The 12,109-nt window shown below is 38.7% G+C and overlaps 1 protein-coding gene and 1 long non-coding RNA gene across 3 annotated transcripts; one reads left to right on the top strand and one right to left on the bottom strand.

Annotated features, from left to right (window-relative positions):
* The first annotated feature begins 4,129 nt into the window (after positions 1 to 4,129).
* LOC111258860 (uncharacterized) lies at positions 4,130 to 8,266 on the top strand. Of its 2 annotated transcripts, XR_002679239.2 has the most exons (4): positions 4,130 to 4,701; positions 4,840 to 5,258; positions 6,279 to 6,483; positions 7,521 to 8,266. It is a non-coding gene; the product is annotated as an uncharacterized LOC111258860 (long non-coding RNA). The 2 variants fall into 2 exon arrangements; XR_002679238.2 differs by lacking the exons at positions 4,130 to 4,701; positions 4,840 to 5,258 and having other exon boundaries at positions 5,267 to 6,483.
* Positions 8,267 to 9,322: 1,056 nt separating this feature from the next.
* On the bottom strand, positions 9,323 to 11,901 carry boca (LDLR chaperone boca). Its single transcript, XM_022830408.2, has 3 exons — positions 11,741 to 11,901; positions 10,620 to 10,886; positions 9,323 to 10,089 (listed from the first exon to the last, which is right to left on the bottom strand). The coding sequence occupies exons 2-3, from the start codon at positions 10,882 to 10,884 to the stop codon at positions 9,809 to 9,811; spliced, it is 546 nt and encodes a 181-aa protein (XP_022686143.1). The 5' UTR covers positions 10,885 to 10,886; positions 11,741 to 11,901; the 3' UTR covers positions 9,323 to 9,808.
* Positions 11,902 to 12,109: the final 208 nt, after the last annotated feature.

Here is a 12,109-nt window from a genome sequence, read left to right as displayed (position 1 = left end):
GATCCCATTGGGGAGTTCATCGCGCTCCTTTGATACAAATAAAAAAACATGATGTCAGACAAAAATAAATAAAGAATACCAACAAGTATGACAAGCGTGATCGATATTCATGGAGGTAAGAATTAGGCTTGACTGGTGGAAAGTTTATATCAAAACGAGACAGACCTTTTGGCTGACTCATTGGACCACACTCACCCTAGCGAGATGGTGGCGATTCTTCTTCTTCTGACGTATGTCCAGTATATTATACCTGCTACTTTTCACTGTTATCTATTCAATACTCTTAACATCTTTTAATCAACCTATCCCTCAAGTTCTACGAATACAGAAACGGGTCAAGAAACTATGTTCCGTAAATCGGTATATTGGTCACACTTTCATCGGCTGATTGAAAACCTTTTGTAATTTCATTATAACGCGTTTAATTCACATTTAAAAAAAAATCTTAAAAAGGCGGCTCAAGGTGTCGAGTGCTCCGTGTTGTCACGTCGACCCAGGGATCGATAATTCTGATAATACAACCTGGCTGCTCTAGTACAACCGGCTGGTGGTGGCAATTGGCATGTAGGTCCGCACTGCAACTCTCCAGCCCGAAACATCGGTCGATAGATGTCGCTGTCAATAGATGCCTAGACGTAAAGTGGTGCCCCTAATAGCTCCAGTTCATCTTAAGCATAAAATTTTATATTTCGTTAGATAGAAGAAACTCTGTTCTTCGAGCCGCTTTTCATTAAACTATAGCATTTCGCACTTATTGGACCTAGCAGTTACCCAGTCTGTCAATCAGTCAGCTGGCCCATCGGCCTCACGGAAACCGTACCTAATACACGTGCGTATGTGAAGCATTACAACGACCAGACGCATCTCGAAGGGAAGGGAGGGCAACGGCGATGAACAACGTTCACTCCATTCAGGTCGGCAATCTCCATTGTTTCCGTCATCGGTTTATCCCCCGACAGTGGTTTTCTTAATCAAGTACAACAGTCGATCAATGAATAAAAATTTACGAAGTGGAGTTCTTTTCGCCTTTAGGTTAGGCAGAAACGTACAAACACATCGATAAATTAGATCTGGGCAGGTTTACGTGAACTGGTGGTGACGTAACGGGGAAGTCAACGTAGAACCTAGCTGATCTTTGAGGTTAATCGCTATGATACTGAGTCTGTAACACCGGCAAATATGTATCCTTTTTAATAACGATTAACGCTAAATTGATTTCCTGGAGCTTCTTTCAATCGTTTTGAATGTCATAAATAAACTCCATCGAACAACAGATTCGATCGTTAGTATATCTATACGTAAAACTAACTGATTACGCCAATGTTGTTTCCTTACTGTAGTTGTCTATTTTACGTACTTTGTAGTCTTTAATGCATAATTACTTATCTACATACGACTTAGTAACGATTTTAGTAAACTCAAAGATTCGTTACTGAAGTTTCCCGGATTGCGGTGACCAAGTCTGATAAAACAAAGCTATTTTGCTAACCTTGTTCATAGTTCTACATCTCACTGCTTAACCTTTATATACTGGCACAGGTGATGCCAAGAGAGTACTAATCTACTTTTTCTAAAATGAAGCAAGTTGAAGAGATCATCATATTTTCATGTGGATGCACTTACTGAAGCTTCTATTGCAGTAGGTAATAAACAATTTTCATCGTACAAGATTATTGATTTGAAACATCAAAGCACTTTAGATTAAACATCTGAGAATGAGATTACTTATCCAACAGCGAAAATGGAGGTAGGCGGATGATATGAGTCAATGAAGTGACAAATGAAATAATTTACCTCTTCGTGGTGCGTTGTGGACACCATAACATGTTCATGCATTGAAATAATCTGAAAGCTTAAATAGCTAATTCGACGATTGTATTTTTATTATCTCTTTTCTCTCTAGTGACTCTTTTCGTTCCTTCGTCACTTTCACATTTGAATGAATTGTTCCGTTGTGTTGCATATAAACGCGTAGTCCGAACAAAAACGTTACCAAAAGCCTGAGTAGACCTAAAAAAGCCATTAAGACTGCAATTTATAAAGAAAATTTTTGAGAGTTATCATTGCCAAGCAACTATGATTTGTCACTGACGTGTTACATGTCTGACATCTTGGGTATTTCTTACGTAACATTACCATCGTATCGTTATCGACTCTATGACAATTCCAATACTATGTAACGATGAAAATAGAATCGAAGCGCGTAGTAGCAATAGTAGTAGTAGTAGTTGTAGTAGTAGTAGTTCTAGTAGCAGCAGTAGTAGTAGTAGTACTAGTAGCAGTACTAATAGTAGTAGTAGTAGTAGCAGTAGTAGTAGTAGTAGTAGTACTAGTAGTAGTAGTAGTACTAGTAGTAGTACTAGTAGTAGTAGTACTAGTAGTAGTAGTACTATTAGTAGTAGTAGTAGTACTAGTAGTGGTAGTAGTGGTAGTATTGATTGGTTTGATTTGATTTGATGAAATACGTTATTCTGTATACACGTTTATTTTGTAATCAAGACGTAATTGTATTCCTCTATATATGAAACCCAACATACATGGGTGTCAGCATTTAGGTCTCAAGTGTGTATTATACAAATATCACACTTTTATACCTCGAGCAAATTGTTAAACGAAAAAAGCTAAACGAATTGCACAAATGGCTTCTGCTAAATTTAAGTGAAAAATCATAAAGAAAGACGAAGACGCTTACCTCCCTTTGTTCCGTGTCAACAAATTGTGACTTATGATGAAAAATTGTTCCTCTATGATAATTCCAGATGGTCACGTCATTATATAGGTGCAACTGAACCGTTTCCTTAAAGGCAATGTAGTGACTATAACAAAAATGCACGAATCACCTTTGAAGGCCATCATTCACCTTATTTGCCAAATATTGCTCCCACAGATAACCACTTTTTGTCAAAATCTTGACAGCTTTTCAGTGCGAAAATTATCCAAATTACACACGATGTTGAAATTGCTTTTTCAACTCGTTTGTATAAATATATATAGCAGATATCGTGAGCGATTGATTCGTTTGGCTATCTTTTAGGCAACATGCATAATCAATATCGTATTACCGCATAACATCAGTGCAAAGGTCTCCGTCTAAACTGTTCGTATGAGATTTCTGCGTTATGTTTATGGTGATGGTTGATGTAAAGTGCGCAAAGTGGAGCCAATTTATTCAGCAATATGTACAAAACCATCCACTATCTTTAGTTGCGTAGGGCAATATTGGATTTGGAAACCTATGATGTAAGGAACAATATGCCTTGCAAAATGGCATCGTCTCAGTCTTTCAGGTTGCCGACTTCCAGGGTCTGTGACAAGATATCCATCATGACCTGAAACAGGTAAAACTGTCCTGGAAGAGCATCCGTCAGGGCAACTAAACGAAGGCAGCTTTTGAAGCTACATTTATTTACCGAACTATTTAGTCCTACATCTATTTATACGTAAGTAGTACGAAAGAAAAGAAACGTCCTCTATAGAGTTCTAATGTATTATGCCTAAAATATTTTTTAGTTAGTGTCGATGTATTTAGAATAAGTGAATTGATTTTAAATATCAATGCACTTGATCAGGTTTAAATTTACGGTCAATTTCTATTTTAGAGCTTGAATAGCTAAGCCAACTTCAAATATAGATACCTACTGTAACGTTCTAGCAACTCACTTAAATACTAGAAATTTCAAACTGTGTGTCAATGTATCAATTCATTAGTTCAACAAGTAACATCAACTCTACAGATCTATATGTGTACCTAGGTAAATATAAATGAGCATGAACTGGAGAGGGAAAGAAAGTAACAACCTAAAACAAAATTGCCGAATATTTACTAAGCTCCCGAACCCTCGCATGATAACCCAAGCTCTTTTAATCAACTCGTTAGCATTCACCATCAAACATACATAAGTACATCGTAAGAATGAACGTAAGAATTTAAGATGAAGACGTCCCACGATCACGCACCATTGAAACAAACAGAACAGTCGACAATTTGAAATTTCTTATACGATTGTGAGTTATATATGCGTTGATTATATTACGCATCAAGTATCTGATACTATGTAGCCTTGATGCATGACCAGGCCGTCCAGTGGAACGTTACAGTGTGACTAGGGACACACAATTATCCCACAAGCCCAGGAGAAATGCATAACGTCCATTTCTGGGGACTTATAATAGCGAACAGTAAACACTACTTATGATCGTATCTAATAAGAGTAATAGCAAGTCTAACAACAGAAACTGGCTTGTCACAGAACACTGAGAATTCGCCTGTACGTCGATGGTACAAAGCACAAGTATAGAAGAGATGTGCTGCAAGTGGTTTATATATAGCACTTTATTATCTCATGCTGGCTTAAGTTATAAGGAGTTAAACGCGATGCTGTACACAGACATATTTTATCCTAAAAATGCTATATGCAAAGTACAGCCAATAAAAGGATATTGCGTTGCGGCTGTTAGCTTACCACCAAATTGACGAGCCGCCGTCGCCGCCGCTGCTTCTAAAAAAAATTAGCGATTACAATCTCCTTCGGACTTTCCGTACAGCTATACCTGGCGGCCCTATTCGCCCCGGCCAGTCGAGGGACATTACTCAGTCATTAGAATACCATACTCAGCATCCAGTCAGCAAACGAGCATCTTGACCTCAAGCCTCAGCGATAACCGGCTCCAACTACATTCTCTGCGGTCACGCCATAATAGGTAGTTCCATTGTATTACAACTGTAGTAGTTTCCACTCTGCTAATATGCCTGAGAAACCGTGTACACATAGATCAATAGCCTTGTCGATGTACGTCCCCAACAACTGACATTGTCTCTCTGTTCAATGTGATTTACAGAACTGAACTAGAAGAGTTTCCAACAAAGAACTTTTGAAGAGGCTTCCACCGTGAAAGCACAAGAAAATATGAAGAACGAAAACATTTGACACGAACAAGGACAAAAGAAATAGAAGACGGGAGCTGTAGCAGCAGCGATGGCTCTGATGACGGTGGGCAACCAACTGATCAGCTGACATTATTTTACGTAACGGGCCTCAAATGAAGAACAACTATTGCCATACTGCCACGGCGGACCCGAATTACGCTGCTGCTGCGACGCAAACGGTACTGGACTGGAAATGCTCGTTGCCATCTCAACAACGTTAATCTGAGACGTTAATGCTGAACATTGCTGATAATCACCAGCACCAATAGTGGTGACGGCGGCTAGCTCGTCGCAACTCCGTCGATCGTTAGTCGATCCATCGGTGGTAACGGTAAGAAGAAGAATCAAAGAAGGTCCTATAGCTTCGATAGACAAAATAGGCCGACAGATTAACAGACACCGCGGAATGACGACTGAGCATTGATTAGACGGGAAAATAGACAGGTGACAAATCTCACCCCCAGACCCCTACAAGTAGCCATCACTACGGTCACAAAGAACCAATTACGAACAGAATCCAACATAAGTAAAAATTGTTGTTGATGTTGTTGTTATTGTTGCTGCTGCTGCGAATAGTCAACTATCACAATTGCCATCAATAGCTTTGCATCCCTCGCGACTAAAATAGTACGTGTCCTTGCCACGCATACTGACGTATTGAGTAAGTTAAAATATTATTTGTGGAAGGGGGGGCGGGGAGGGGGAGAGGGTCGATGTTTGCCCAGCGTGTAGTAGATATAATGCCTCTTCCCATGAGGTGCGCACATAGCTGAGCCGCGATGCTGATGATTTTCGAATGTCAATTTAGAAATCCATCTGTCAATAGAGTGAACAATAATGCCGTGATCGCTATAGCCTAGCAAACGAATCTGCTGAAAAGAACAATGGATTTACAATTTTTACAGACCACCAAAGAATCAATTTTTACTTTTATTCAAATAAGACTGCGTTACTGCAAATTAATGGGTGTCCATTGAAAGACGGGTTTAGTGCTGAAATTTCGATTAGGAGTGGATTATTCGTGGCTCTAATGAATTTATCGTTTACGTAGAAGGCCTCACAGCTGGGGTATTGAGCTAGAAATTATACACTAGGCCCACTTGTAATTCTAACATATATGCATAAAATGAGTACCACTTATGCATGATAAAAATCTCCAGTACATATTCATCAATGGACGTTACACCTGAAATGCATCGAGTCTTATCTGTTTATATGTACATGTAATAAATCGTACGTTACTAAACGCGATCCCTTATAATCATATTCATCGTCTAGCCGTTATAGTCGGTACAACAGTTTTGATGCTCTAACACAGTTTTCCCGTCGCCCAAGTGGCATTCTTTTCCAGAAGCCCTTACTTAATCAAGCGTAATTGCCGTCAAGCTGCATGATTCAATCTGCTTTACTTCAAGTCCACTTCACTACTCAATCAAGGCTTGGCAAAGCGCGTTCTTCCATGAGCAATATGTGATTTCCCGCAATTCGAGCCAGTCGAATACTGAACGGTGTTGCCCAGGGCTGAGACACAGCATCGGGATAAGATCCTCGACCAGGTGCGTTCACGACAGAGTGCGGCGTTCCTTCTCATGGAAATCGCATGCTATATATGAGTAAACTTCCTAAACGAACAGTCCCCCGGATGAGTATACCCATTAAACTACCACAGAGCTAGTAAGCATATCTAAAGCTGATGTAATCTATGTTTATGCTGAACCCATATTTAAATTGATTGTGCTCCCACTAGGCTCATTTCGTTCGAGATAGCTTGTCTTTTTTAAAAAAATGTCTAATATTATACATAAGCATTTATATCTACATAGCGTTAGCTTGATTGATACCAATTACAATTTTGGTTCATTGAGTGACAGCTTAAACAAATACTTGGCGAATTCTCTTTGAACATTGGCATTCGCGATAGATTAACAGATCTTCTTAAGAAAGCTATAGTGTATTGCCGATCCAACTTTCTCTTAAGAATTGCTTTTTCCAAGAGTAGTCTTCAAGATATCTTTCTGCTTTATTTCAATTCGACCTATAGGTATTATCCACAGCTTGAAACTAGTGTCTTCCCAAGCAGACCGTCGATAATAACAACGCGACATCATTTTCTAGATCACAATAAACCTTTATTGAGAAGAAGAAGAAGCATTAGATAATAATAACGATAAAAATTAAAACTGACACCGCTAGAATAAAATATCAGCAGTAATTATACTTAAAACGAATTTCCATGAAACGCAGACCTACGTAGTTGCATACATTTGGACCAGGTTTCAACGAAAAATTTGAAATCTATTTAATTGCTGTCTTGACACCACGAAACGCAAAACTTACAAGGAAACTTTTTATTTAAATGCGATGAAAGCAGTACGACGAGAAACTTAAATTTCCCACGTAATTCCGATTTGATTAAATGTACTTATTAGAACATAAATTCTAACAAAGTTCAAGTACAAATATCAACTAAAGTTGTAAATAACCACTTACATTTTACACAGAATGGACGTAATACAAATAGTAATGCAAACACTTTTCTCTAACGCGTACGTCAATGAATCTTATATGCTTATATAATCTTACTGTGCGCTAGCACCCGGTGCCCATTAAGGACCAACAGAATCACCGCTCTGTGATGTCATGGCCACAGGAGCGGCAAAGGCAGGAGTTAAGACAATTGACCTACTCAGCCGCCAGCAACCATGCACGTTTCCAACTAGCGCTACATCAACAAAATAATAACGCCAACGAAAAGCAGTATCATTGATGATCACAGCGGGGGGTGATGGCTCTTTTTCAGTAACCTGAAATACTACTAATTCAATTCTCTGCCAGCCATCAATGGTGAATCACTTATAAACAACAAATACATTTATAGAAACATATTATGTCGGCCGATGAAACAGCTTTGACCGAGTTGGGTGAATCCAAACAACAGATAAAATTCAAGGTTTATGTTCAATTGACAGTCGTAGTATTCCGATCGTGTGTTATCATCCACCCAAATAAAAAGTCTTTAGCTACAATAATTTCACCGAGATGCCGGACACACGAAACGGTGGAAATCGAACAGGATCTAGATCTCATTATCAGCATATGCAAAATAAACACAGATTTGTGTATATTTTCGTTGGATCTTTTTTGTTATTACTCGACTGTTTCCGCTTTCACTTGCCAAGCATAACAGTCTGGACGCATTTTGCTGTTACCAGTTGCTGACTAGCTCAGCCTCTGTGTCATTCACAGATATTGATCGTGAGTTCGACCACGACAACAAGCACTAGCTACTAAGATGACACGCAAAATACATTATACAGGCGGCACATACGGTGGATACCATAGACAGAGGAAAGAAAAAAGAAAGTGTTATAACGTAACTTTACTGTCATTATTTATGACAAAATCATTAAAGAAGCACATAATAGTTTTATTGTATCATCTGATTTCGTTGTCGGCGATGCGATCAGATGCAAGCTTCTAAACACTGGCATCTAATTGCATCATGTCATGACATAACATGAATTGCGGAATGAGTGTATCTCTCTGGATACGATACGTCGCCGGGACTGCTTTTTCGATGACGCCTTGGTTCATGTGCTTCTTATTCACCCCCTAGAGCCTTGCCACTTCGTCACTGGCTTCTATAGAGACTTGACCAGATCAAAGCTTTCTTCAAAGTGTTCTTTGCCATTCGTTATTTGTGCACCCCTATTTGCACGTCTACAGTTTGCTACGTCACTAACCGTCAAAAAAGAAATTCGAGCTATTGCAAATGCGGGAAGAATCACCCGCATCAATATGAAATATTGGTGCATTCGTCAAACAATTATAATAGCAGTATATAGGGAATCGAAAGTCAAAGTGAGGTTCTCAGTATTTGCATTCGTATAGGACGTCACTGAATAGTATCAAAGACCTGTCACGCGCAGAACATGCGAAATAATTTGTGTGGATAAAGCAAAGCATTATTTACAATGGCTAATGATTGTTAGCGTACCCTATATATCGAGATCCAACACTGCTATCGATGTTACGCTACGTATCGTAGCGTCACGCACATAACATAATTCGATAGTTAACTTACGTGGTCTGTGAATTAATTCTAGTTAGAACAATTTCCTACCGTGTGGCATATCGCGCTACAGGGATAATGGTAAGTCTTCCATTCACTCCAATCGCTTAGTAACGAATAAAGCTAAGGAACCTAAAAAAGAATATTCCATTTTCCAACTTAGACTAGCGCCATAGACTAGCGCAGAATGTTTAGTACAATCGAAGAAGACGTAGTGCAAAAAATCGACCATAGCTTGCAAACAAAGATGTTGAAGTACAAAAAACAAAAGCTTCGGTCAGGCATGTGTAGTACGATATCAGACAATGAAACACAAACACTAATTCGTTGGGATCCAACAACTTTTTTATTCACGTCACGACATCCTCTATAGGCTAGCCTGAGTGTCTCGCTGAACGTTTCCACAGTTGGCTTCTAATATCTCAATTCACACTGACGATCGAATTTCGAAGCTGAAGATCGCACATAAGCACAGTTTAAGACTTCAGGCCCAACTATCGCTCTTTTCACTTCATCTGTGTTTTTATTGTACAATAATAATTGCAATAGCGTTTCTACAAGCATTTGTTATTTACCCTATTTAAATGCTCCGCATCGCTATAAGAAATTCTATTATTAGCGTTAAGTATTGCTAATCAATATTTACAGATCATGGCCTCGCGGTCAATTAAATTAAATTTTTGCTAAGCATCATCTGCCTACGAATTTGGCATTGGAAGTAGGTGTACGGAGTAGAAAAACATTACATCACTTTCAACAGTTGAATATATAAATATCAGGTAGATATCTATCGATTTATCGTAATCATCTTAGAGTTCATCTTTAGGTCTGTTTTTAGCATACTTTCCATAGTAAGGTTTATTTTCAATAGTGATCTGTTCGAAACCTTCCTGATCGACAAGAAAGTCCTTGGCCTCCCAGGCCTGTGAGCCGTCCTTGAACATAAAGATGAACCTGTTATCAGCAATCATGTATCGTTCAACCTGTATATGATTGTTGTGTAAAGCTGTCTGCCACAATGATGAGAGTTGCTCTGTCTTATCATGGGATGTTGGCTCCGAGGTAGTACAAAATGTCATCAGCGTCTGACCTGTTTAACAATTCGACATTAGAGACATTCACTTACTGTATTATTACTTCCTTGATCCTCTTCGAAAGTCAAGATCATTCACGTTTAAACCTAGTTTTGCCAACATGATCCTCTATAGAGGAATCGCCGTCCCTGTAGTGCGATGCTCTAGCATTACGAGTTTCAGCTACCACTATGTTTAATTGTATGGCAAAAATTATCACGACCCAAAAAAGAGCAAGTCACCTCAAGTGACGGCTTGACAAGTTTAAGGTAATTCAAACTGTGCGTCTATATGTTTCCTTGTTTCTAGCCAGTGCCTATTATTATTACTGTTCTTTTGAAGAAGAGACGCTCTCAACAAGTGGTTCAATTTTTATTTTGCAGCGATTCCACGTTCTTTGTCATAATCTAACGTTTAGCCAAACTTAAATAACACACGAGTTAATGAAATTGAACTGATCTTTCTCAGAGTAAACTTTGACAAACAACAAAATTTATTATAAAATTTGTCAAACAAACACAAATGTAAGTTCACAAAATGGACCAACCTTTTTTGCTGAGTTTAAGAAAGCTTTCTGGGTTACTAGGGTCTAATTTGCTCATATCAACCTTTGGTGGGGGCCGTTTGTGCTCCGGAATATCGTCCTCGTCAACTTCGTCATCTTCGTCCCACTGCTCAAGAAGCCGTTCGACGTCGACATCCGTGTAATGAATAGGGTCTTTTTTCGCCCAGTCTGGCTGCTCTTCGGCTTTCTTTGCGTTTACTAACGAAAATGCCACCAGACTAAGTAAAACTAAAGTGGGTCCATGCATATCTGTAAGCACGGAGCGAAGAGTACTTTGTCATTTCTCTCGAAAATAGTTAATCTTCGTTTCATATCAATTACAATACCCTATTAATCAACCGCGGGTGAATCGCGATATGGCCAACAAACAATTAATGTGACAAACTAACGTTTTAAAAACGACTGATGCTTTCATTTTTTTCAGCCTAAAACAGGCCGTTGTATTTATGCGCACAAACGGCTTTGGATCACCTCTTTATCACATTTATTTATTCCTAAAATGTAATCATTTTATCAGTTGTTAGAATTAATAATCTTACACAGAGCTGGGTATCGCTTTGTCGTGTGATTTTTGGTAGATTATTGTGCGTGGCAAGTGCGTGAACCCGCGTTCATTAAGTAAGACCAAGCCTTTTATATACTATTGAATTAGATCATGGAATAATGTACCTATTTATAATTAATTGCTAATTAAGTGGTGAAATACTTTCGTTCTCTGGGTTGTAAACAGAGTGATAACATGACAACGTATTGCTTCACACGTTAATTCGAGCTACAGTCTTTTTTGCACTTTGCTCCGAAAACAATAACATCATAACGAGAACAGTGTGACGTAATACATTATAGTAAATACAAGTATAAATTACAAGCACAACACTCAAGAGGTGCCAAAAATCGACTTCACCAATATCTCTATATGAACAAATCTTCGTATGGCACGCAGAAGATATAAATACACCGACGCCAGCAGCTATATAAAGGCAAAATTTGTTTATTGACGGAGATTTTCATACTTTAGTAATAAAGCTAGTATTTTAAAAGAAGCCGGTATCGATATTCGCAAAGATTTCGAACTGTTTGCAACCGATATACAATTTACCCACCTATCGAAATTTCGATGTTTTCAAAAGTTTCAATTAACAATTTATTTGACGGTCGGACTATATTCCACTAATCACCACGCGAATACTTCCTTTTACTCCAACAATAATTGAACAGTCAACTAGCTTTACTAGACAGACACCCCTTCAGACAGTTGCGGGATACAGTTGCCGAAATGGGCGATTCTCGTTCGATGGCGTTTTGAAATTTCACGTGGCGGGAGTCCAACACTCACTATATATGTCTCCACGATTATCTCCACTGCAGCGACGGTGTTTCTTCTACAGAGAATAATAATGGCAAAAGTAGATGCTAATTTTTACTTCGATTTTGCTTTGTCAAATTTATGCAGTGTTATCCATTTACCCAAC

Source organism: Varroa jacobsoni, unplaced genomic scaffold (assembly GCF_002532875.2).
Source record: "Varroa jacobsoni isolate VJ856 unplaced genomic scaffold, vjacob_1.0 scaffold_271, whole genome shotgun sequence".
NCBI lineage: Eukaryota > Metazoa > Arthropoda > Arachnida > Mesostigmata > Varroidae > Varroa > Varroa jacobsoni.
This window is presented reverse-complemented; position numbering and strand designations above follow the sequence as displayed.